This window comes from Pelodiscus sinensis, unplaced genomic scaffold, assembly GCF_049634645.1.
Source record: "Pelodiscus sinensis isolate JC-2024 unplaced genomic scaffold, ASM4963464v1 ctg132, whole genome shotgun sequence".
Taxonomy (NCBI): Eukaryota; Metazoa; Chordata; order Testudines; family Trionychidae; genus Pelodiscus; species Pelodiscus sinensis.
Genome location: NW_027465841.1, coordinates 180096 through 203776, shown reverse-complemented (window position 1 = coordinate 203776; position 23681 = coordinate 180096). Strand labels below are relative to the sequence as shown.

Genomic DNA, 23681 nt, shown 5'->3' with positions numbered 1-23681 from the left:
TCGACCTGTGCCGACGGTGCACAGGAGCCTCCTCATCCCCGAGGTGAGGATGAAGCCAGAGGGAATCCCCCTCACAAACACACCCGCAGTCCTATCTCGAAGGAAATCTCCCTCTTCATGCCTTCTTCCCAGCACTTGGTGCCAGGGACCGGTGCCTGGATGCCAACTGTTGCTCCGATGCCACAGAGGGCCTCAACATGGCTCCTACACCCTATACCGACCCCGGGACACTCCTCACTGGCGGTGCTGGTTCCAGTGCCACGGGTTGAAGTGCCGACTCCATCAGCAGTAACTTAAGACTGGAGTCACACTTGTTGGACCTTGGTTTAAAGGCCTTGCAGATCCTGCAGGAGTCCGTCAAATGACCTTCACCGAGGCGCCTCAGACGTCCCTTGGTGGATGTCCACAGGACATCGGCTTCAGGCACCACACACAGGACGTGAAGCCTTGGGGCCCTGGCATACCCCCCTTTGAGCGGGGGGGAGGGTGGAAACTACCCAAGAACTAGTCTAATCAACACCGTAACTTAAACGACACGGAACTAATTGAAACTATTTACACACGATAAAAGGGCACCCTGCAAACAGCAAACCAAGCTTCCACACCAGGGGTGGAGGGCCAGCAGGGGTCTATGTGTGCTCCAGGCAGCTCCCCAGCTGGCCCAACGGGTACTGCTAAGAGTAAAATGCTTCTGGAACTCACGCGTGTGGCGCACGCACACCTAAGTGGCATGGACATAAGCAACATAGCTCAAAGAAGAACCAGGGGCTGTATCCCTCCTCCCCCTGCCCCTGCTGCCCATGTGGACTGATAGCCAGGGGCAGTATCTTCCATTCCTCTCCCCTCCCCCTGTCACTCATGTGGAGCGAGAGCCAGGGCTGTGGCCCATAACACCTCTGTGGAGCGAGAGCCAGAGGCTGCCCCCCATGCAGTGAGAGCCACCCACTCTGCCTTGAGCCACTTACCCTTGCTGAAGTGGAAGTAGATCTCCTCGCCGCTCTGGGGCTTGCGCAGTGACAGGGGCGTCTCCGTCTCGGCCAGGGGCACCCCAGGGAAGTGGAACTCCACGTAGAGCTGCTGGACATGCTCGCTGGCCAGCACCTCGGCTGCAGGGTGCAGCCGCAGAGAGACAATCTCAATGCGGATCCCCTGCAGGGTGAGGCACAAGTTGCTCAACCAGCACTGGAGGCTGGGAATTGGTTCCAAACTGTTTGCGGGGGGAGACTGGCAGAGCCAAGCTCCCTTCTGTGCTCATCCACACCCCCACACAGCTCAGCACTGGCCCTACAAGTTGGAGATGGCCCCCCCCCCACACACACACACACACACTTTGCCCTGATTCTCCTGTACCTGGCAGGGCTTCTCTCCCCTCACCAGCCCCCGCCATGCCTCAGGGGTGGGGGCATTACCGCCTTTGGAGGGCTGCCTAGGTGGGTCCCCACCACAATCTCGTCGCTGTCTGTGGTCTGTGCGTCGCTGTCCAGCGCTGGCTCACAGGCCTCCACACGGGCTGCAGGAAGGGACTGCTTGTTATGGGGGGGAGGGAATTAGATGGCCCTGACCCACCCCACATAGCTGGGGCAGGGATGGCTGCAGCTGGCGTGGGGTTGGGCACTGAGAGCTGTCAGGGCTGCCTGCATTGGCTCTCCTAGAACTCAGCTCGATGGCTGAATGTGTCTCCTCCCACCACAGACAGACGGCCAGCCCATGCTGCCCCCATCCATGGCTCTAGCTTGGCCTGGGTGAGCGAGGCTGGGCTGGCACTCACAGCTGGTGCCCCAGTGCAGGCAGGAGTTGGCTGGTACCTGTGTCCTGGAGGGATCTGGGCTCCAAGTGCTGGCCTCTGGCCAGGTTTTCACCATCCTCCGCTGCATGGTCTGCTTCCTCCTCGCCAGCCTGGGCCTCCCTCGCTGCTGGGGTCTCCTGCCCAGACACAAACACCCTTCAGCTCTTGCTGCCAGGCTCTCGTGGCCCAGCCCTTAGCAATGCGCCCCACTGTGTGATGGGGGGCAGGGCAGTAAGTGGCCTCCAGGCCGAATCTGGGTGCCAGCCACTTTTGAGCAACCCACAGACTGTTTCTGTGTGCATGTTACTGCATGTGAAACCTGTTCCTGGCATCTGGCCCATGGCGGCATCTTGCTAAGGAGTAGCTGGCTCCCTGGGATGAAATGGGGGGGGGGTATTTTCCTTATGTTGCATATGAATTCTACTAGCCTGCGGTAGCCTTGCATGTGTGCCTCAGTTTCCCAGGGCACTGCAGCAATACCTAGATGGGATGGGAATTTCAGTGTGTGTGTCGCCTCAGGTACACAAGTGCTGATGCCCTTTGTAACCTGAGCCCAGGAGGGAGCAAGTGATGCCAAGCTGGACAAAGGCGGGAGGAGAAGCCTGGCTGGGACCAGGAGCTGAGAGTGGGGCAATGGGGTTGATTTGGGGGGGAGGAGTCAGGGCCAAAGTGTCCTGTAAGCTGTGCAGCTGTTTAGTGAACCCCAATCAGATGTTCAAAGCTCCCACCCAGGGAGGGAGCTCAGCTGACTGGCAGGGGGAGGAGCTAGCTAAGCAGCCGCTAAACAGAGGGAGCTGCATGCTTGAACGAATGAGCTCCCACAGCAGGTATGGAGGCAAGGGAATAAGTGGTTGGGGAGAGGGAGTAATTAATTAATTGGCTTGGGAGGAAATCAGAGGGGAGGGGAGTTTGAAGAGTCCCATCTGTGTGAGGTGAGGCAGAAGCAGAAACCCAGCAGTCTTCTCAAGCCTCCTGGGAATGGGGCTGACCACATGGGGTAGGTGGGGGAAATAGAGGGGGGGATGGGTGCGGTGGAAGGGGAAGAGTTTGTGCTGTGTCCTGGGAGGAAGTGTGGATAATTGGATTGTCCTGTCCTGGTTCCCCAAACTGCTGGTGCCTGCTAGTTTGAGAAGCAGGATTTTACCCCAGCTGGGTGGGGAGAGGGGAGCAGATTATAGAGAGGTGGAGGGGCTGGCATCTGTGCAGTGAGGTGGAGTCAGGGGCAGTTCATTTAGGGTTTCCTGACTCACTGCCTGCAGTCCTCCCTGGGTGGGTGGCTGGGGTGGAGGGGAAAGTAGGCTGTATGGGCGGGGAGGACATTTGCATGATCACATTTCAAACAAAGTTTACATCGGTGTTAATGGCTTAAGGTAAGAAAGAAAAAGATTCTTTTAACAGTCTTTTTTTGGAGTGTGGCAGATATCTAAAACTGATCTTAATGGCTTTTTAATGCCTGTGTCACTAATTAACAAATGGCAAAATGTATTCCATTAAGGCCAGATCTTTGCTGTGTGGTAGAGTTCTGACTCTTATGAGTCAGAAGTAGCAAGTACTAGGTATGATGTTAATTGTTCTGTAGGATGAAACTTTACTTGCAAGCTCTTTGAAACATGCATCTGTCTACAAATCATGAAGCCACATGTTAAAGAGTATAAGCCTCAGAACAAATTAAGTTGGTGACACACAAGATGAAAATTTCAAACCAGGAAAACTTTTATCTGCTTTTAAGCATGGATCCTAAACATTCCCCAGAGAAACTGTATAAGCCTTAGTGAATATCTTTTACACTCTTTTCCAGTGTCAGTAAATATTATTATTAGTCATGCTCTCCTTGCAAATACTATTTCTAGTTGATTCCGACTTGGTTAGCATCTTAAAGCTGAGTTATGTATGGATAATATGCATTTACTAGCTTGAGTTGTTATACTATCTGATAATACATGTACTCCAAGGGTAGTGTTGTCTTTTTTTATTTGACTTCATATTGTAAACATTGCTCCTTGTTACCTAGCCCTTGTTTTAATATATTTTCTTCTACATATATGGACTGCTTAGTGTGTGTGTGTGTGTGTGTGTGTGTGTTTGTTTGTACTGGTGGTGCACATCCACACTACTGCAATATTGGTGTTGCACATAAGAAATGTCAACCCACCAGTGGATAGAAAATGTTAGCGGGAACTCAGGTGGGGTTAGATCCTCTCTCTCCAAGATGGATTGTCCTGATTGCTTCTGGTTCCTGCACTGACAAATCTGTTGTATGCTGTGTCTGTGTCGCCTTCTAAATCGTCTCTTCTACTTGCTGGCTGGGCCCAGTGTCTCCCACCCCTTGGTAGCTAGGAATGTTACATTGAGGTTACTTTAATAATTCAGTAGTCAATAGCACTGTTATTGATTATTCGATAGGGGAAGGCAGCCCTGCTTAGTCCTGGCTTGTGCTGGGTCAAGGGCCAAACCTTGCAGTGGCTCTGCAATTTAAAATGCAGTAGTAGCCAGGGGCTGGCTGCCCAGCTCCTACTGCCTTGTAAATTGCAGACCTGCAGCAGGGTTTGGTCCCAGCGCAAGCCAGAACTGAGTGAGGCTGCCTGCCCAGCTGGGGGGTCCCAGCTCTCACATCCCTATTGGTGACATTTCCCCTCAGGTGGGGGCAGCGCTGGCAAGGACAAGGGGTTGCTGCACTTTCGCTGCCTGCTTCCTGCGTCCCGCTCCCCAGCCGTCACCTCACTTGAGTCTCCCATGGGAGCCTGTCACCTCTTCTCCATGCCCTGGGACTGACCCTGGAGAGGGGTGAACCGCACTGCTGGCTCCCCCCCCACATGCCCCACTTTGCCCTGCAGCTGTCAGACTTGGCTGCCGAGAGGTGGCGCTTCCTCTGGCCTGTGGGCTCCTCTGGTCAGATGTGGGGAGCAAGCCAAGGCTGAGCAGGGGACCGAGCAGCAGCCAAAGCGAGTCTAGCCTGGCCGCTCTCCCCCCCCCCCCCCCCACACTCGCACTTGCCTGTTCCTGGGGTGGCAGCATCCCCTAGCAGAGCAAAGAAAGCTATGGGGAAGCCAGAAGTCTTGGTTCCCAGCTGCCGCAGCACTAACCCACAGCCCCTGCTCCCCCTGGGGCAGGTGTTAACGCGGCGCTCCTGGGCGGTGCTGTACCTGGCTGGGCTGTGCAGCCTGTCCGTTCTCAAGGAGCTGTTCCATGGGGCTGGTGCGCTGATTTTCGTTGGCCCAGGCCAGCCCCGGGGGCAGATACGGACGCTTCCACTCCAGGCTGAGGCTGACAGAGCCAGTGGGGTGCCTGGCCTGGTCGGTGAGGACGAAATCACCTGAGGAGCAGAGACCAGGAGAGGTGAGGGGGCAGGGCTGTGGGCACCAGGCACTGAGGCCAGGGGAATTGTGCCTCCTGAGCCACACAGGAGCTGAGCCTAGGGGTGGCTTTCACCTGTGATACTGTGCCCGCGGGCCAGAGGCAGCAGAGGGATCTGGGCTTTGCCCAAGTAACACCCGGGCTCAGCATCCTCATCATCGAAGACGTAGACGTGGAGGCTCTCCAGCCGCAGATAGCGGTTGAGCTGGGCTGTGGGGCGCAGGGGGAAGGTGCGCAGGTCGCCGAAGTATGGGTGGCTGCTGGAGGGGACGATGGGCGTATCATGGTCGGGGAACGTGAAGAAGCGGTACATGACGTAGGGACTGGGTGGGCTGCCAAGCCAGCGACCCCGCAGGCCAGCACAGCCCCTGATCTGTACCTGCAGCTCATTCCACAGCAGCTCCGGGCCCTGAAGGGGGAGGCCAAGAACAGTTGGGAATTGGGGTCCCATCTGCATCCCATAGAAATCCCAGCTTTGCCACACAGAGGGGCTACGTCTAGACTGGCATGATTGTCCGCAAATGCTTTTAACGGAAAAGTTTTTCTGTTAAAAGCATTTGCGGAAAAGAGCGTCTCGATTGGCAGGACGCTTTTCCGCAAAAGTCCGTGCCAATCGAGATGCGGTTTTGCACAAAGCCCCGATCCCCATTTTCGCCATCGGGGTTTTTTGTGCAAAACAGTTTTCAGCTGTCTCCACTGGCCCTCTTGCGCAAAAACATTTCCAGAAAAGGGCTTTTGCCCAAACGGGAAGGTCAAAGCATTGCGCAAGAAGCACTGATTTCGGACAGTAGAACGTCAGTGCTTTTGCGCAAAATCAAGTGGCCAGTCTGCTTTTGCGGAAAAACTTGCCAGTCTAGATGCAGCCAGGGAGTGCCTGAGGCTCCCTTGCAGGACTCCTGCTCTGACGGGTGCCAGAGAGCTCCTAGCGTGGAGCATGCGTCCCTCATGGTGGCTGGGAGCCCCCTTGGGGGGTGGGACTATGTCCCTACAGGGATCCCAGACCTTCTCTGGGGCACCTTTCCCGCAGCACACAAGACAGTGATGTGTTCCACCCCCATGTGCGCCCCAGCATCCTCACCCCCTCCAGCTCTTGCTGCCTGCTCCGCTGGGCTGCCCTGGCCCGGGGCACGCAGGCTTGGAAGTAGCCCAGGGCCTTGGGGCGCAGCCTCATCCAGTACTCCAGCATCCCACAGTCCTCGCCGCTTGGGCCTGGGGGGGCAGGGAGGGCACAGGCAGTGTGCACTGAAAGGCCAGGGGACAGGGAATGGGGGCAGCAGGGGAGGAGGGAAGGGTTAGCACATGGCTGGTTTCTGACACCAGAAGGACTGGGCCAGGGCGTCACTTCCCACACCAGCGTGCGACAGTGACTGGGCCATGGGGAGATGTTACTGGGGGGCCAGCTGGGCTAATACAATCTGGGGCCTGGGGATCCCTGCTGGTGCCAGCCGGCTGCTGCCTGCACGGACTGGCGCTGCCCGGGCCTGTGACCGAGGGACAGTGCTTACCATGTAGCACGGCTGTGGCGCACACGCGCTCCCCGCTGCCCAGCCTCTCCCCAAAGCGCAGCCAACAGGAAGCCAGCGTGCGGTGGTCGGCGGCCGTGGCTACGTGTAGGTTGAGGCGGGCAGCGGCTTCCTGCAGGTATTGAAGGAAGAGGGGCTCGGCCCGGACCACGTACTGAGACGTGAAGCAGTAGCGCGGCTGGGCCCCACGGACCACTGGTGTGCAGTGTGTCTCAAAGTCGTAGAAGGCATAGGTGCAGAAGGTGAGGGGCTCAGCTTCCCCCAGCAGCTGCAGGGCCGCCTGGGACAGCACCGCCCCTGCTACGTGCAGCTCAAGCAGGCTCTCCCCACTCTGCAGCAGCGGGGTCTTCTCCTCCTCCACAGCCACGGCACACTCAGTTGGCCGGACCCGCAGCTGTCCCCCATAAGCCAGAACCTTCAGTTGATCTGGGGCAGAAGACAGCAGCCTGTGAGGGGTGCACACGTCCCCTGCCTCGCCTTGTCCGAAGACCAGGACTTGAACAGGGTTCGAAAAAACTAGATACGTTCACGGAGGTTGGGTCCATCAACGCTTATTAGCCAGCAGGCGTAGGAATGGGGGCCCTAGTCTCTGTCAGGGGCTGGGAAGGGGTGACAGGAGGGATCATCTGACGGTTCCCGGTTCTGTTCACTCCCTCTGGGGCATCTGGCATTGGCCACTGTGGGCAGACAGGACACTGGGCTAGATGGGCCTTTGCTCAGTGTGGCCATTCCTATGCATGGTCTCTTTCAATATCTTCCCCCTTCTGGCAGGACCAGTGCCCACAAACCCAGTGTAGCTGCCTGCCTGCCAGCCCATGTGCACCCAATGTGCTCTGGGGGCCAGGAACCATGGGCACAGGGCAGGCAGGGCCCAGCACAGCCTGGGGGGAAGGGAACCAGAGCCCAGGTTCAGGCTCCAGCAGGGCAAGAATCACTCCAGGGGCCGCTGCCAATTTACCCTCCAGCTGGTGGATGCGGGTGCCACGCAGATCCAGCAGTTGCTCCATTTTCTGCTGCTTTTCCTCATGCGCCCTCGTGTCCCGCTCCGCCTGCATCAGCACACCCTGCAGCTCGGCCTGACCGGCACGAGTGACAGTGACATGCCTGCCTGGATCTCGGCCTACGGCCTGGCCCCTCGTGCCCACCTGGGGCTTGGCCCACGGCCCACAGCCCCAGCTCCCCGGCCCTTCCCGCCTGCCTGGAGCTCGGCCCCGGCCCTTCCCACCCGCCTGGAGCTCGGCCCACAGCCCCAGCTCTCTGGCCCTTCCTGCCCGCCTGGAGCTCCTTCCCGGCCCTTCCCGCCCGCCTGGAGCTCGGCCCACAGCCCCAGCTCTCTGGCCCTTCCTGCCCGCCTGGAGCTCCTTCCCGGCCCTTCCCACCCGCCTGGAGCTCCTTCCCAGCCCCAGCTCCCCGTCCCTCCTGCCCAGCTGGAGCTCGGCCCACAGCCCCAGCTCTCCGTCCCGACCGCCTGGAGCTTCTTCCCAGCCCCAGCTCCCCGTCCCTCCTGCCCCAGCCCCTCCCAATTGCTGGAGCTCCCCCCCCCCCCCCCCCCCAGACCCTCCCACCTGATAGTCCCGGTTAATGCGGTGCTGCAGGATCAGCATGTCCCGGGTTTTCTCCAGCTCCAAGATGGTGTCAGCGTGGGCAACTTCTGACTCCTGCAGTCTCCGTCTCAGGCTCTGCTGCCCAGGCAGCTCCTCCTGCTCTGTGTGGAAGGGCAGCTGAGCCAGGCTGGGGGGCTGCAGGGACACCAGAGGGAAACAGGCTGCCTGGCTGGATGGGGCTGCTGCATCCTTGTCCACGTGGCTGTGACCCCCGGTGAAGAGCACCAGCACTCGCCCCAGCCTCCCATCCTTTTAATTCCAGCCCGTAGCACACGTGTTAGCCACCCCAAGCCTGCGACTCTCCCACCTGGGGCTTTGGCTTCCCCTGGTGGGTGGGACCGGCCCAGGCCCCCTCCTGCATGCAGGGCTCAGCCTCACCCCCGATCACCCCAGGTCTATGGCCTTTACCTGCCATACACTGCCCAGGACCGATGCAGCTGCTGGACCCTGCAGGAGCCCAGCCTGGCAGTCCTTGGCTTGTACCCACCTGGGGCAGGGCCGGTTCAGGCATCTGCCCTGAAGACTGATCTGCCAGGGTGGCCCCCCTCTCCCCTTCCTGCTGCAGTGCCGCGCTCCTGGCTGGAGAGGGGATCCGGTCTGGACACAAAACAAGATGTGACCCCAGGCAGGGTCTGGCCCTGTGTGACCAGTACGTGCCCTGCCCCCCCCCCCCCACCCCCTCCACTGCAGGTTAACCGGGGATACTCCCTCCCCCAGGTGTCCTGCTGCCAGATCACACCCCCCCACACTGTTCCTGCACCCAGCCTGGCGGTGACTTAACCACCCCTCAAACGGTTGTGCACCCAGCCAGGTGGCAATGCAAATACCCCCCCCTCCCCCCAGACGGTCGTGCCCCCAGCATGGTGGCAATGCAAATACCGTCTTCTGCCCCCCCCAGACGGTCGTGCCCCCAGCATGGTGGCAATGCAAACACCCCCATGGCATGATGCTGCCATTTCAGTCCCTTGCTCCCGTGCAGGTGTAGAGCCCCCTCCACACTGCCCACCAGCTCTGCTACCTCTTTCCTGTGCCAGCTCCTCTGCCAGCTGCTGCTTCTCTGCCAACACCAAGCTCAGCTGCTCCTCGAGCCGGGAGACATCCCCCCTCCGCTGCTCATGGGCCAGACTGCTGCAAGGAGAGGTGCACGGCTACAGGGACCCCCATGGGGGGGCTCCAGCACGCACAACAGGGTGGCTGGGGCAGTTTTTGCCAGCCCGCCCATCATGGCAGACTTAGGGTGAGGGGGTGTCCCTATGGCTCTGCCAGCCCCCCAAACAGTACCAGATTTGGGGTGAGTTTAACACCCCCTATTCCCCATCCTCTGGGGTCAACCCTGTGGAGTCATTCTCCTGTCTCTGGCAGACTCTGGGTTTGCTTTTCCCCTGTGCCCTGCCGGCCAGAACCCCCAGCGCCTGCCTGGCACCCCACGCTGCTGCCAGGCATCAGAGGGAGCTGGTGTGACTGGAGCCCAGGCGAAGACATCTGTGGGGCTCAGGGCAATGGGCACTGGCAGCTCACGTGCCCTGGGGAGTGGGACTGGGACTCGGCTGGTTCTGTCTCACCTCTCCAGCAGTGCATCGTAATCCTCCTTCAGCAGGTCTCGCTCCTTCTCCAGGTGCCGGATTCTCTCCTGAAACTGACAGAGACCAGCTCCCAGCTGCTCGTCAGGCTCTTCGCTGGGGTTAGAAATGGACCCTTCCCCCAGGCCCTGGTCCCCTCAGCCCCTGAGCGGGGAAAAGAGGGGTCCTCCAGGGCGGGGCTTAGCTGGATGGGCTCCCTACCTCCTCCAGGACCCCCTGCAGAGATGAGATGCTCTGCTTCTGGCTCTCCAGTGCCCTCGCCTTCTGCCTCTCTGCCTTCAGCTGCAGAGTGAGTTCCTCCACCTGGCCCAGGAGGGCCTCGCTGGTGCTTCTCACCATCTCCTGCTTCTGGTGGGGGAGGGACAGGAAGAAAGACAGCAGGGGTGCGTGCCCCCCCGTGGCAGGGATTCTGGGACCTAGAACTGAGGGGGAAAGCCAGGGGCAAGGGGGTGGGGGCTGTCTCCTTAGGGCTTGATACAGAGTGACTGTATCCTGGGCAGGGGGAAAGGACATCTGGTCCCATCAATTCCTGGGGGTGGCAGGTGGGTCCCAATAGAGGGGTCTCAGTGGGGTGCTCTTTTCACACTGGCCCAGGCACTCCCATTTGGGGGAAATCCCATCAGGGCTGAGAGGGCAGCACCCGCACACGGTTCGTTACCTGCTGGAGCTGGCTCTCGTAGGCCTGGAAAGAGAAAGCAGCTGTCGTCAGTAGTGGTGCGTGCATTGTGATTTGCTAGGAGCTGACTTGGGAGGCCTTTGGGCCCGGCCGCTCTTTGTGGCCTCTGAACTGCCCCTCACACTTGGTCTGGGCCAGTGCCTGGTACTAGAAGGGGTTCTGGGAAGAACAGGATCTGGGGGGATGCTGCACTGTCCCTATGTAGGGATGTTAAATATTGGTTAATTGAATAGTCAATTAACCTCATGCATTCTTATTGGTTACTCAACTGTTCTATGGTTCCCATAGGGCAGGACTGGCAGCAAGTTTTTCTTCACTCAGCATACAGTCAACTGGTGGAACTCCTTGCCAGAGGATGTGGTGAAGGCTAGGACTTTAACAGGGTTCAAAAAAAAGCTAGCTAGATTCATGAAGGTGAGGTCCATCAATGGCTATTAGCCAGGCTGGGTAGGGATGGTGTCCCTTGCCTCTGTTTCTCTGGAGGTGTGTGAAAGGGGAGGGATCACATGGGGATTACCTGTTGTGTTCCCTCCCTCTGGGGCACCTGGTATCGGCCACTGTCAGCAGACAGGAGACTGAGCTGGATGGACCTTTGGTCTGACCAAGTACGGCCTTTTTTATGTTCTCTGGCCCCACTCCCGAGGAGCCCCCTTCCACTCCTGTGCTGCTGCTTCTGATACAGAGGCAGCAGCATGGGGTGCCAGGCAGGAGCTGGCCTGAGACGGGAGCCAGTTTACAAACCAACTCCCCTTGCGGACGGGGTTGCCTGTCACCCCTCGCCTCTACCTCTGATACAAAGGCAGCAGCGTGGAGTGGCAGGGGCTCCTTGGGAGTGGACTCCATGCAAGCTGGCACTGAGCCAGGCTGCTGGCCAGTTTGCAAAACAATGTACTGCTAAGGGTGCATCCTTGCCCCTGTGGGAGCTGGGGAGGACAGTGGGGGGTGCTGTGCTGACCCCGAACCGGAGGTGCAGATGCTCATGATGGCTGAAGGCAGGAGGCCCCCAGAGGGGTTGGTGGACGGGAGAGCTGCCCCTGCTCATCTCCCCCCCCCCCCCCCCCCCCCCACACACACAGCTGGCTCAGTCGGTTTCACACGCACCAGGGGCTGGGTATCAGGGGGATCTCCCATGCCCACCCCTGGGTGGCAGAGGCCAACGGGGACCTGAGCACTGGGGGACACAGGACAGGGGCTAATGTACCTCATGCAGCTCAGCGAACCGGCCTCTGCTCACAGCCAGCTCACAGCTCTGCTCCTGCAGCAGCCGCTGCAGCCGGATCAGACCCACATTCCTGCGCACGGTGGCTCTGCAAGGGGAGCAGTTAATGTTAGGGCAGCAATCCCCAAAGGGATCCACATCCCATCTGTGCTGTGCCCCACACGTGGGCTGGGCACAACCTCCTGCCCCAGCCCAGGCCCGGCACAGCCCCCACCTCCCTGAACACTTGGAGTTTGCCCTCCAGCCCCAAGGCCAGTTGCTCCCCCTTGCCACCGGGGCAATGCACCGACCCCCACATGCTCCCAAGGCTCCCCCCAGCCCAGACAATGGATGCAGCAGGGGTGTCGTACCGATGCTCCAGGGCCTGCTGGTGCTGGGATGGGGCCTCTCCAAAGTCCATCTCTCTTCCCCATGCCAGGCGTTGGGACTCAGGCTGCAGCTCGGCCAGCACAAGGCTGTGGGCAGGGGACATGGTACAGAACAGGCCCTGGGGCTGATGCTATTCTGACCCCTATGGGAGCAGGGACTATGGGGAGAGAAGGACCGGGGGGGGAGGGGTGCTGTGTTGATGCCTCTGGGAATTGGGGGCAGGTATTATGGGGAGAGAAGGACCGGGAACAGGGTGCTGTGTTGATGCCTCTGGGAATTGGGGGCAGGTACTATGGGGAGAGAAGGACCGGGAACAGGATGCTGTGTTGATGCTTCTCGGAGTTGGGGGCAGGTACTATGGGGAGAGAAGGACCGGGGGGGAGGGGTGCTGTGTTGATGCTTCTCGGAGTTGGGGGCAGGGACTATGGGGAGAGAAGGACCGGGGGGGAGGGGTGCTGTGTTGATGCCTCTGGGAATTGGGGGCAGGGACTATGGGGAGAGAAGGACCGGGGGGGAGGGGTGCTGTGTTGATGCCTCTGGGAATTGGGGGCAGGTACTATGGGGAGAGAAGGACCGGGGGGGAGGGGTGCTGTGTTGATGCTTCTCGGAGTTGGGGGCAGGTACTATGGGGAGAGAAGGACCGGGGGGGAGGGGTGCTGTGTTGATGCCTCTGGGAATTGGGGGCAGGTACTATGGGGAGAGAAGGACCGGGAACAGGGTGCTGTGTTGATGCCTCTGGGAATTGGGAGCAGGGACTATGGGGAGAGAAGGACCGGGGGGGAGGGGTGCTGTGTTGATGCCTCTGGGAATTGGGGGCAGGTACTATGGGGAGAGAAGGACCGGGAACAGGGTGCTGTGTTGATGCCTCTGGGAATTGGGAGCAGGGACTATGGGGAGAGAAGGACCGGGGGGGGAGGGGTGCTGTGTTGATGCTTCTCGGAGTTGGGGGCAGGGACTATGGGGAGAGAAGGACCGGGGGGGAGGGGTGCTGTGTTGATGCTTCTCGGAGTTGGGGGCAGGGACTATGGGGAGAGAAGGACGGGGGGGAGGGGTGCTGTGTTGATGCTTCTCGGAGTTGGGGGCAGGGACTATGAGGAGAGAAGGACCTGGGGGGGGATGCTGCTCCAACCCCTATGGAAGTTGGGGGGCAGAATCAGAGGACACAAGCACGGAAAGTGACCTCACTCTGACCCCAGAGGGAGCAGGGGGCTGGAATGCCGGTTTGTAGAGCAGACAGCTGGGTGGAGAGGATGACAGAGGCTGGAGAGGGCGTGTGTCCTCCTCCTTGGGTCACTGTTACCCCGATTAGCCCCCAGGCCTGCCTGGTGAGTGGTGTGTCCTGGGCCAGCCTGGGGCTGAGGAGGGCAGAGCTAATTCGCCTATTAAGGGACAAACTGGCTCACAAGCGCACAGGAAGTGGATACTCAGAGTCTGGCAGGGTGGGGTCTTCTGAAGAGCCTGGCAGAGGCCCAGGAGTATAGGCTGCAGGCTGGAGCCACCGTACAGTTGGCATGTGCTGGTGTGCCTGTGTAGGGCTCCGCGAGGTCTCTGATGGTGGCATATGACACCTCTGCCCCACTGCTGGGTGGGAAGAGGCAGCTGAGGGAATGGACGTGGGGCTGCGGAAGGACTCACAGTTGGGATTCAGGGGCCACTGTCCCTTCCGTGGTGCTGGGTGAGGGAGGGACGTGGATTTGCTCAGTGTGGGCTGCTGCTCCCTCTGCAATGTGCTGGCTGTAGCGGGGGGGAGCCGTGTGGGTAGGTCTGGCCTTTGGCCCATGCTCCCGCATCCCTGTAGTAGAAGGAAGAGGCAGGAAGAGGACTTATGTCTTCCTGATGCTACACTGGTAGGGGCAAAGGATTCCTAGGGGACTGGGCTGAGGCCGGCAGACTCATTTCACTTGTGAGCCTACTCCCCTACACAGAGGCAGAGCTGGGGAAGGGCTTGCCTACAGGCCAGGATGGCTCATCCCATCAGCTCTTCACCAGAGCTTCTGCTACCCCTAGACCTTCTCCCACAGGTGGGATCCCCTCATTTACACAGCCCTTGGGCTCCCAACTTTTCCCATGGGGAGGGGATCCCTGGGTGGCCCACCCTGTTCTTGGGGAGAGACTGGTTCAAGATCCAGCGGTGAGGAACTGTGTGTTCCCTCTAATTATTTCCACCCACATGTGGAATAAATGTTCTGTGCACTAAGGCAATTGTGGCTGTGCACCACCAGTACAAACACATTCTGCTGGCTGGGGGCACTCTGCTAATCAGCTGGGTGGCGACGGAATTTCTCCTGGGTGGCTGCACAAGTGAGGAATGCTGATTTCTCCCCCCCCCCCCATGTCCTGCCCCATCCCCCTCACCTCTGGGACGTCTCTCAGGCACCCTCCCGCTTGCGGTGTGGGCCCGCCGGAGCCCAGTGTCCACCCGGGCTTGGATGGAGCTGTAGGGCCCGGGGCGTCTGCAACCCTGGAGCAGCAGCTGCTGCCTGTAGAACAGCAGCTGGCTCCGCAGCCCCTCATTGCGCCGTTCCAGGTCCCACACCCGCTCCTGCAGCTCCTCCAGGGATGCCTCCCGCTCCAGCTCCCGGCCCGACCACCTGGCCCTGCTGCCCGGCTTGCCCAGCCCCTGGGCCCGCTCATGGGTAAGTCTCAGCAGCTTGCTGCCTAGCCTGGAGAGGAAGAACAGGTAATGAACCCAGGGTTAATCCAGCTGCCTCATCCCTGCACACATGCTGTCACTGCCCTGTCTTACCCACCCCCTGTGCGTCCCTGAGCCTGTCTGCGTCTGGGGAAGTCCAGCCTCCCCCAGGGGCGTGGGGAGTGAATGAGGCTAACTCCAGATACACACCCATACTCCCTGTGAAATCCCTGCATACGCTACCCTGCCCCAGCCTGACTAGGATCCCAGCAGGGACAGAGCTGATGGGAGAGTACCTCTTGATCCTGTCCTCCTGTTTACAGGCAAATTCCTTCAGCACCAGGTTCTCATCATGTAGACGCAGAAACCCATCCTCCAGCTCGGCCTGGCTCATCTGGCTCACTTGCTGCCGCGTCCATGCCACTGATGCTGAAAGCAGGGAATGAGGAGCCAGGGGCTGGCACGGACAAGGCCCTATGGGGACTGATGGCCAGAAAGGGCAAGTGGCTCAATTGAGCGGGGCTGGGATCAAGAACTCCTATCTGTAAAATCATGACCGGTGTGGAAAAAGCGAATAAGGAAAAGTGATTTACTTGTTCCCGTAATGTAAGAACTAGGGGCCCACCCAATGAAATTAATAGGTAGCAAATTTTAAACAAACAAAAGGAAGTATTTCTTCACGCAACACACAGTCAACCTGTGAAACTCCTCGCCGGAGGATGTTGTGAAGACAAGGACTTTCATGGGGTTCAGATGTTAAATTCATGGAGAACAAGTCCATCAATGGCTATTAGCCAGGATGGGCAGGGATGGTGCTCCTAGCTGCTGTTTGTCAGAAGCTGGGAATGGATGACAGGGGAGGGATCATTTGACACCCTGTTTCTTTTCATTCCCTTTGGGGCTCTGTCAGAAGACAAGATGCTGGGCTAGATGGACCTTTGTCCTGACCTGTATGGCCATTCCTGTGTTCTTATGTTCTGAGTTCTGGGAAGAGTGGGACCTTGTGGGGCAGAGTCTCTGCAATTAAAAGAAAGGAACTTGTGGGGCACCAGAAGAATGGGTGACCTACCGCACAAGGCAGAGTCCAAGAGCAACGTGCTTATTGAGCACCACCAGGGACAGGGCTATGACACAGCTCAGAGAGTGAGAGCAGGACCCAGTGAAATGTTATTGGATTTTTAATATAAACATGCAGAACATTGTTGCGCTCACTGTTGTGTGCTTGTCCCAAATGTTGTACGAAGTGGGTCATGTGAGGTGTCTATTGAAAGCTTATGCTTTGCTGATTCTGTTTATGCTATTCATATGCCTGTCTGATTTTTGTATTTGAAGTTATGAGTATTGGCTCTGTATTTGTATTTCAAACATTTGTTTCCTGGAGATTATCAACTGGCCACACCCATCAATTGTGAACTGGGAGAGGGCTGGAGTGGTGGAGCCTGCAGGAATTGGCAGGAATTAGCCAATTAGGGTCCAGCTGAGGGCAGTATAAATAAAGGCTCCTGGAAGGGAGGCACAACACAGGCTCACTCTTGCTCTAACTGGGGGTAGGTGGGACCTAGCTGCTAGGTCAGCTAGAGGCTTCCTGACTTATGGCAGGGCTGGGGAAGCTGTGGCTGGGCAAGCACCCAGGCTACAGGACTTGAAGCAAGAGAGGCAGTCAGGGCAGGCAAAGGCAGCAGGTCCGCTGTGTGGCCATGTCAGCCTGCAGTTTACCCATGTGGCGGGGCGAGGGAAAGACTGACAGCGGGTCAGTGAGGCACAGTGGGGGATGAAGGTTCCCAGAGAGTGAGGAACACTGCAGTAGGGCAGTACCCAGAGGGGAGGGATGTGGGTCCTAACAGAAAGTGGTGGAGATAGTGGCTAGAAAGGAGTGCTCCAGAGCTGCAAAGCTTGCTCCCAGAGTCTTGCAGGAGGCACCCACAGTGGTGAGTGCCCATCCCATGACTCCTTCCTTCTTTCCTTCCATAACCCGTTAGAGTCTAAAGGATTGACACAGTGGGCTCTTCTGGGTAAGAGCTGAGGTATAAACTGACCTGGGAATGTGGCTGGTCCTTTGGGATCAAAAGAACCTGTTTGGATTTGGTGAGACTGGAACCTCTCCGTGTAAGGTGTGGTACTGGTTGTGGAACATAAGAATGGCCGTACTGGGTCAGACCAAAGGTCCATCTAGCCCAGTAGCCTGTCTTCTGTCAGTGGCCAGTACCAGGTGCCCCAGAAAGGGTGGACTGAAGACAATGATCAAGCGATTTGTCTCCTGCCATCCTTCTCCAGCCTCTGACAAACAGAGGCCAGGGACACCATTTCTATCCCCTGGCTAATAGCCTTTTATGGATCTAACCTCCATTAAATTATCTAGCTTCTCTTTAAACTCTGTGGCTACGTCTACACTGGCATGATTTTCTGGAAATGCTTTTAACGGAAAAGTTTTCGGAAAAGAGCGTCTAGATTGGCAGGACGCTTTTCTGCAAAAGCACTTTTTGCAGAAAAGCGTCCGTGGCCAATCTAGACGCACTTTTCCACAAAAAAGTCCGATCGCCATTTTGGCTGGCCCTTTTGCGCAACCGTCTTTTGGAAAAAGACTTTTGCCCAAACGGGAGCAGCATAGTTTTTCTGCAAAAGCACTGACAATCTTACATGAGATCGTCAGTGCTTTTGCGGAAATTCAAACGGCCAGTGTAGACAGCTGGCAAGTTTTTCCGTAAAAGCAGATGATTTTGCGGAAAAACTTGCCAGTCTAGACAAAGCCTGTTATAGTCCTTGCCTTCACAGCCTCCTCTGGCAAGGAGTTCCACAGGTTGACTACACGCTGAGTGAAGAACTTTCTTTTACTAGTTTTAAACCTGCTACCCATTAATTTCATTTGGTGTCCTCTAGTTCTTCTATTATGGGAACTAATAAATAACTTTTCTTTATCCGTCCTCTCCACACCACTCATGATTTTATAGACCTCTATCATATCCCCCCTCAGTCTCCTCTTTTCTAAACTGAAAAGTCCCAGTCGCTTTAACCTCTCTTCATATGGGACCCGTTCCAAACCCCTAATCATTTTAGTTGCCCTTTTCTGAACCCTTTCCAAGGCCAAAATATCTTTTTTGAGGTGAGGAGACCACATCTATACACAGCATTCAAGATGTGGCAGTACCATAGTTTTATACAGGGGCAGTAAGATATTCTGGGTCTTATTTTCTATCCCTTTCTTAATAATTCTTAGCATCCTATTTGCCTTTTTGACCGCCGCTGCACACTGCGTGGAAGTTTTCAGAGAACTATCCACGATACCTCCAAGATCTCTTTCCTGATTTGTCGTAGCCAAACTAGCCCCCATCATACTGTACATATAGTTGGGGTTATTTTTCCCAATGTGCATGACTTTACACTTATCCACATTAATTTTCATTTGCCATTTTGTTGCCCAATTGTACAGGAGAAGCTGGAGCATTTGTTGGAATTGCTTGTCTGATATCTTGCTGGCCACATTGGCAGCTGAAGTATTTTTTCAGACTGGGCTGGTGCCTTATGGTGAAGAACCCCCAGTCCTGAACTGTAAGTAGCCCTGTTTTCTAAGCAATTCTCCCTGGTTTGACTCTCAGCAGTGCCCCTAAACCCCTTCATGTGACACCTGCCCTGCTGGAAGACATGGTCTAGATGGTGCTTGCTCCTGCTGTGAGGGCAGGGGACTGGACTTGATGACGTCTCGAGGTCCCTTCCAGTTCTGGGGCAGCTGCGGTTGCTGCTAGAGGAAGAGCTAGCAAAATCTTCCTGCTGAGCCAGTCCATGATAGAAAAGGTGAGAAGTTGGAGGGCCTGGAGGCTGAGGGCCTACATTTGGAATCTGGCCAAGAGAAGACACAGGACATGCCAGCCAGACCCCACGTGTGGGTCCCACACAGCAGCAGTGACAGGAAGTAAAGCTGGGAAGCACAGTGTTAGCCACAGACACAGGAAAGGCAGTTTTGACTCTAGCCTAAAAAGCCTCATTTGGGGGCAGTGTGAGCCAGAGAGGAACTGAAGTGGGGTCTGTTATGGGCTGGAGAGGTTGTGTGAAAGAAGATGTGAGACTTGGTGCTGGGGGAGCCACAGCACAGAAAGTCTGTATTTGTGTCTGTCTGTTGGGCTTACTCCTCCAGACAAGGAGGCAGTGCTTACCCATTCCTGAGAGGCTCTGGATGGTCCTTTGTCCGCAGTAAGGCCTGGGTTCGGGTGGCTCTATGTGCCTTTTGTGGTAGGAAGGTGGGCTTGTTAAAAGGCACTTCCCCAGTAAGAACTAAGGCCTTGTCTACTCTGGCACGTTTTGTCACCAAAACCTGCCCTCTGGTGACAAAACAATGGGGCTATGTCTACACTGGCAGCTTCTTGCGCAAGAATAGCTGTTCTTGTGCAAAAACTTGCCCGATGTCTACACTGCAGGTGTGTTCTTGCACAAGTAAATTTACAGTATAGCATTGAAAAACAGGGCTTCTTCCGGAAGAGTTATTCCTCTCCCCACGAGGAATAAGCCCTCATGGCAAGAGCTCTTCCGCAACAGGGCAGTGTAGACAGGCAACATGAATTTCTTGTGCAAGAAGCCCCTATGGTTAAAATGGCCATCAGAGCTTTCTTGCACAACAGAGCATCCACACTGCCATGGATGCCTTGTGCAAAGGCACATCAGTGTAGATGGGCTCTTGTGGAAGACTTTTTGCACAAGAACTCTTGTGCAAGAAGCTGCCAGTGTAGACATAGCCAGGGTGCGTTCACACTACAGTGTGACTTATCAGGGAAAACACCCAGTTTTGGTGACTAAAAACTTCTAGCCCTGGGAGATGGCCCGGAACACGCTAAAAGGTTATAAAGAGGGCTGGAGACCCAAGTCAGAGTGAAAGAGTTCCTCTCTAACTTGAGGATTATGCCTGAAATAAGAACAGCTTTTTAGAGTCTGTATATAATAAGTATATAGAAGTAGCTGTTTTTATTTTCATTTTAATTTATAACTTACTTTGTTCTGTGGCTCTGTCTACACTGCAGGCTTCTTGCACAAGAACAGCAGTTCTTGTGCAAAAACTTGCAGTACGTCCACACTACAAGCCTGTTCTTGCCCAAGAAAGTTTACAGTAGATCGTCAGAAGAGAGGGCTTTTTGCGCAAGAGTTATTCCTCTCCCCATGAAGAATAAGCCTTTTTGCGCAAGAGCTCTTGTGCAAAAAGGCTAGTGTGGACGGGAACAGGGGTTCCTTGCGCAAGAAACCCATATGGCTAAAATGGCCATCAGAGCTTTCTTGCACAAGAGAGCGTCTGCACTGCCGTGGATGCTCTTGTGCAAAAGCACATGGCAGTGTGGACACGTTATTGCACAAGAAGCCTGCAGTGTAGACACAGCCTGTCTGTTTTCACTTACAACCACTTAGATCCAACGGTTTGTGCTTAATAACAACATTTCTGTTTACTATCAGGCCCAGTGTAAATAATTGTTGGGGATGGGGGAGGCAACCACTGTGCATCTGTTTCCTTGATAAAAGGGGATTACCTAAAGAGTCTACCCTCCCTAAAGCTCATATACAGGGAAAATGGAGAATAGTGATAGAAATGTAGCCGTGTTAGTCTGGGGTAGTTGAAGCAAAATGCAGGACAATGTAGCACTTTAAAGACTAACAAGATGGTTTATTAGATTATGAGCTTTCGTGGGCCAGACCCACTTCCTCAGATGGAAAATGGATTTATTCAGGGGGTTTGGGTCCCATTCTGGGGTTGGTTCCTGGCTGCTCAGCCCTAGAATTGAGCTGGTTCAGTGTCTGTGTTGCTCTGCAAGGGGGTGGTCACCCCAGCTCTGTGCCTTGTCTGGTGGAGACACCAGTATCTGGCCCAGCAGGAAAAGGTGGTGAGGAGCCCCAGTGAGCAAGGAAGTGGGCACCAATGATGTGATCAGCCCACTGGAGAACAATCCTAAGGGGTCTTCTGTGACTGCACCCCATCACACAAAGTTCTCATTTCTTTGGTAACTAATCCTTTGGCTGAAATTGTCTGTAAAATTGCTTGGCGTGAGGGAAGGAGAAGTGTCAAAGCCATCACAGATGGCCAAGATGTGAACCCTTGGAGATGATCAGCATAACATGGGGAGTCCTGTCTGTGCTCCCATTGTCCCTGAGGGTGGGGTGGTGACAGAATGGGGGTTCTTTGTGTGCCATGCTGCCAGACCCAAACCCCACACAGCCATCTTGCTCACCTCTCATCCGAGTCTTCAGTCCCTGGGCCTTTGTGGGGTGAGCAGTGGCCGACACGTCTAGGAAATCACCAAGAAGGCAGTTAGAGCATCACTTTGCCATGGGCAGCAGGGGTGAGCCTGGGGACAGGGAGGGGCAGAGAGCAGCCTGGGGGGTTAAGAGGTTGGGGATCCCAGGGTTGCCATATTGACGTGGCCCTGACCTTGAACTGAGCGCTTTGGGCTGCTGTCTCTGACAGGCAGGTCTCCGGCTGTCTCATCCAGCAGGAGCAGTGACACGGCCATGGCAGAAAGCCTAGTCTGCAACACAGGGAGAGAAGTGGAGACTGGTGGCCCTCAGAGGTCCCATAGCAGGCGGTCCTGGCCCAGAGGGAGCAAAGCAGCAGCATGGACACTGGGGGAGAGGCACCACCAGGGCTTGGTTTGGCAGCTGTCTCTTTAGCCAGGATCCATGGGATAGCAAGGCAACATGCTCCCCCTCCCCCTCCCCCCCTTGAGCAGCTCAGCTCTGGGGTTGGGTCTTCTGGCCCCACATCTGTGTTGGCTGTGCCACCCCTACATGGGCAGTGGCTGCCCTGGGTGCTAGGAGCAGCAGTAACCATGCTTGACGATGCCCCCACCCCAGTGCCTCTCCTGTGGCTTCCTCCTACCAGCCTTGCTGGAGAGATCTGTCTTGGCAGCTCTGGAAGAGGCTTTTCTTCCCAGCTAAACTGCTCCCATCTGTCAACAGTGCAAGTCCACGAAGAGTCCAGGCCAGTTAGGGGCAGGGATATGGCACAAGAACCAGCGTGAGCAGCCAGCTGCTGTGGAAACATCCTCCTGCTGCCCCAGTTCTGCTGAAACCTCATAGGCCAGACAGGTGCCCCACAGCTCTGTCAGTGCCCCTCACTCCCAGCCCACCACCCCTGTGCTATTCTAGCCAGGGCTCCATGAACTCTGCTAAGGCCCTGCTCTCCGTTTGCTGCTCTCTCAGCCCTGGGCTCTGTACCCTAAGCACAGCTCTGCCAATGCCCCACTCCAGACCTGCAGCCCAGGGCTACCCCCAAATTCCTGCCAATGACCCTTACTGAGCAGTCCTCATGCTCCCCTCCCCAACCCAGAGCCTTCCTCCTACCCCAGCCCTGGGCTCCCCCACCTTTGGTCCCAACTCACAGATCCCCTGCTCCCTCAGCCCTGCGGTCTCTCACCTGGCTTGTCTCTGTCTCCTTCCCTCTGCTCCTGCCCCTGGTCACAGTGCTTTGCCCTGCGCCCGTGGGAGTCCCATCCAGCCGCTGCCTGGCAGAAGGCAAATCTCCTGTAATCCTCAACTGTGTAAGCTCATTAGGACGTGAGGAGGGAAGGCCAGGAGATGAAGCAGAGAGGGGTAAATCCCCAGGCATGCTCTTCATGCAGTTGGACTCCAGGAGAGCACTGGTTGGGGGTGGGAACAGCCCCAGGGGACACAAGGAATGGGGTGGGGAGACGACCCTGGGCAGGAAGTGGGGCCTGGGACCGGGTTTGGGCAGGAGGCCTTTGGCAGGGAGCCCCTTCTAGGTCTTTACTGATGCTGTACCAGACAAGTGCTAGACACACTTCCACCCTCAGCCCCCCAGCTCTGCCACAGGTCCTCCCCCTGTGCCCTGCATTGGCCCTTTAAGGGTTAAAGCCCAGCCCTGGGAGAGGGTGGAGCTGTGGCATGAATTAGCCAATTAGGCTATGTCTACACCGGTGGGTTCTTGCACAAGAACAGGTCCATACTGCCATGTGTTTTTGCGCAAGAACATCCATGGCAGCGTGGATGCTCTCTTGGCCATTTTAGCCATCGGGCTTTCTTGTGCAAGAATCCCTGCCATGTGTCCACACTGCCCTCTTGCATAAAAGGGCTTACACTAGTTAGAAAAGAAACCCTCTCTTCCCACATTTTACTGTAAATTTCTTGTGCAAGAGTGGGCGGGCAGCTCTGCCAGTGTAGACATAGCCTTAGGTCCAGCTGAGGGCAGTAGAAATAAAGGCCCCTGGACTGGGGAAGAGACTCGGCCTCACTCTTGCTCTAACTGGAGAGCAGGAGAGACCTGGCTGTCAGGGAAGCTAGAGGCTTCCTGGATTACAGCAGGGCTGGGGCAAGCTCTGGCCAGGCAAGTTCCCAGGCTGCAGGGCCTGACGCAAGGCCTGAGCCAGCCAGGGCAGGCAAAGGCAGCAGGTCCACACCCCCTTGCCAGTGATGAGTGGCCAAGTCAGGCTGCAGTTTTCCCCTGAGGCCGGGGCTAGATGAAGACTGGCTTTGGGTCACAGAGGCAGGGTGGGCAGTGGGGGTTCCCCGAGGGAGAGGACCCCAGAGCGTGAGAGCAGGGCAGTACCCAGAGGGGAGAATGCCATGGTCTGAGAGGCACGTGAGTCCTAACACAGAGGTGGAGGGGAAAACAGGTAACAGCAGAAAGGGGGCGCTCCAGAGCTGAAAAGCTAATTCCTGAGTGTCCAGCAGGAGGTGCCAGTGGCAGAGTTGCACCATGCTACACCCCTCCCCCTGCACTGTCCTCCCAAGACATGGCTCCTCCCCCAAGGGCTCCCCAGTGGCTACATGTACCTCCCCAGTAGGGCTGCCAGATGGTTCCAATGAAAATCCCAGACACACTTGATATGACATCACAAACTACGTTACATCTGATTTAGAAAATACTGGACATTTCTGTTTTCTCAATTTGTTTCCTGCACAGAAAGCTCAAATACTGGACTGTCAGGTTCAAAACTGGACACCGGCAACC

The 23681-nt window shown here is 56.6% G+C and overlaps 2 protein-coding genes across 8 annotated transcripts in view; one reads left to right on the top strand and one right to left on the bottom strand.

The window, feature by feature from the left end:
- RPGRIP1 (RPGR interacting protein 1) overlaps nt 1–23681 on the bottom strand; it is a 40990-nt gene that overhangs the window by 4642 nt on the left and 12667 nt on the right. The window contains exons 3-24 of one of the 4 annotated variants that reach the window (XM_075914843.1): nt 22128–22215; nt 21144–21240; nt 20944–21000; nt 15040–15172; nt 14467–14774; nt 13747–13903; nt 12093–12197; nt 11725–11830; nt 10506–10529; nt 10049–10195; nt 9830–9903; nt 9286–9395; nt 8755–8864; nt 8229–8402; nt 7622–7739; nt 6646–7089; nt 6219–6349; nt 5216–5549; nt 4930–5099; nt 1806–1923; nt 1410–1510; nt 966–1149 (exon numbers count right to left, since the gene is read on the bottom strand). In XM_075914843.1, coding sequence (XP_075770958.1) covers nt 966–1149; nt 1410–1510; nt 1806–1923; nt 4930–5099; nt 5216–5549; nt 6219–6349; nt 6646–7089; nt 7622–7739; nt 8229–8402; nt 8755–8864; nt 9286–9395; nt 9830–9903; nt 10049–10195; nt 10506–10529; nt 11725–11830; nt 12093–12197; nt 13747–13903; nt 14467–14774; nt 15040–15172; nt 20944–21000; nt 21144–21225 — 3187 coding nt within the window. In that variant the 5' untranslated portion in view covers nt 21226–21240; nt 22128–22215. Of the gene's footprint in view, nt 1–965; nt 1150–1409; nt 1511–1805; nt 1924–3938; nt 4120–4929; nt 5100–5215; nt 5550–6218; nt 6350–6645; nt 7090–7621; nt 7740–8228; nt 8403–8754; nt 8865–9285; nt 9396–9829; nt 9904–10048; nt 10196–10505; nt 10530–11724; nt 11831–12092; nt 12198–13746; nt 13904–14466; nt 14775–15039; nt 15173–20943; nt 21001–21143; nt 21241–21590; nt 21988–22127; nt 22216–23681 lie in introns of those variants that run through there. The other 3 variants (XM_075914842.1, XM_075914841.1, XM_075914844.1) reach the window with 3 other exon arrangements.
- LOC102452990 (G-protein coupled receptor 4-like) overlaps nt 2191–23681 on the top strand; it is a 34422-nt gene continuing 12931 nt past the window's right edge. For 2 of the 4 annotated variants that reach the window (XM_075914845.1, XM_075914849.1), the window contains exons 1-3: nt 2191–2783; nt 14639–14747; nt 18171–18289. The gene's annotated coding sequence lies outside the window, so the exon portion shown is untranslated. Of the gene's footprint in view, nt 2784–14621; nt 14748–18170; nt 18290–23681 lie in introns of those variants that run through there. The other 2 variants (XM_075914848.1, XM_075914846.1) reach the window with 2 other exon arrangements.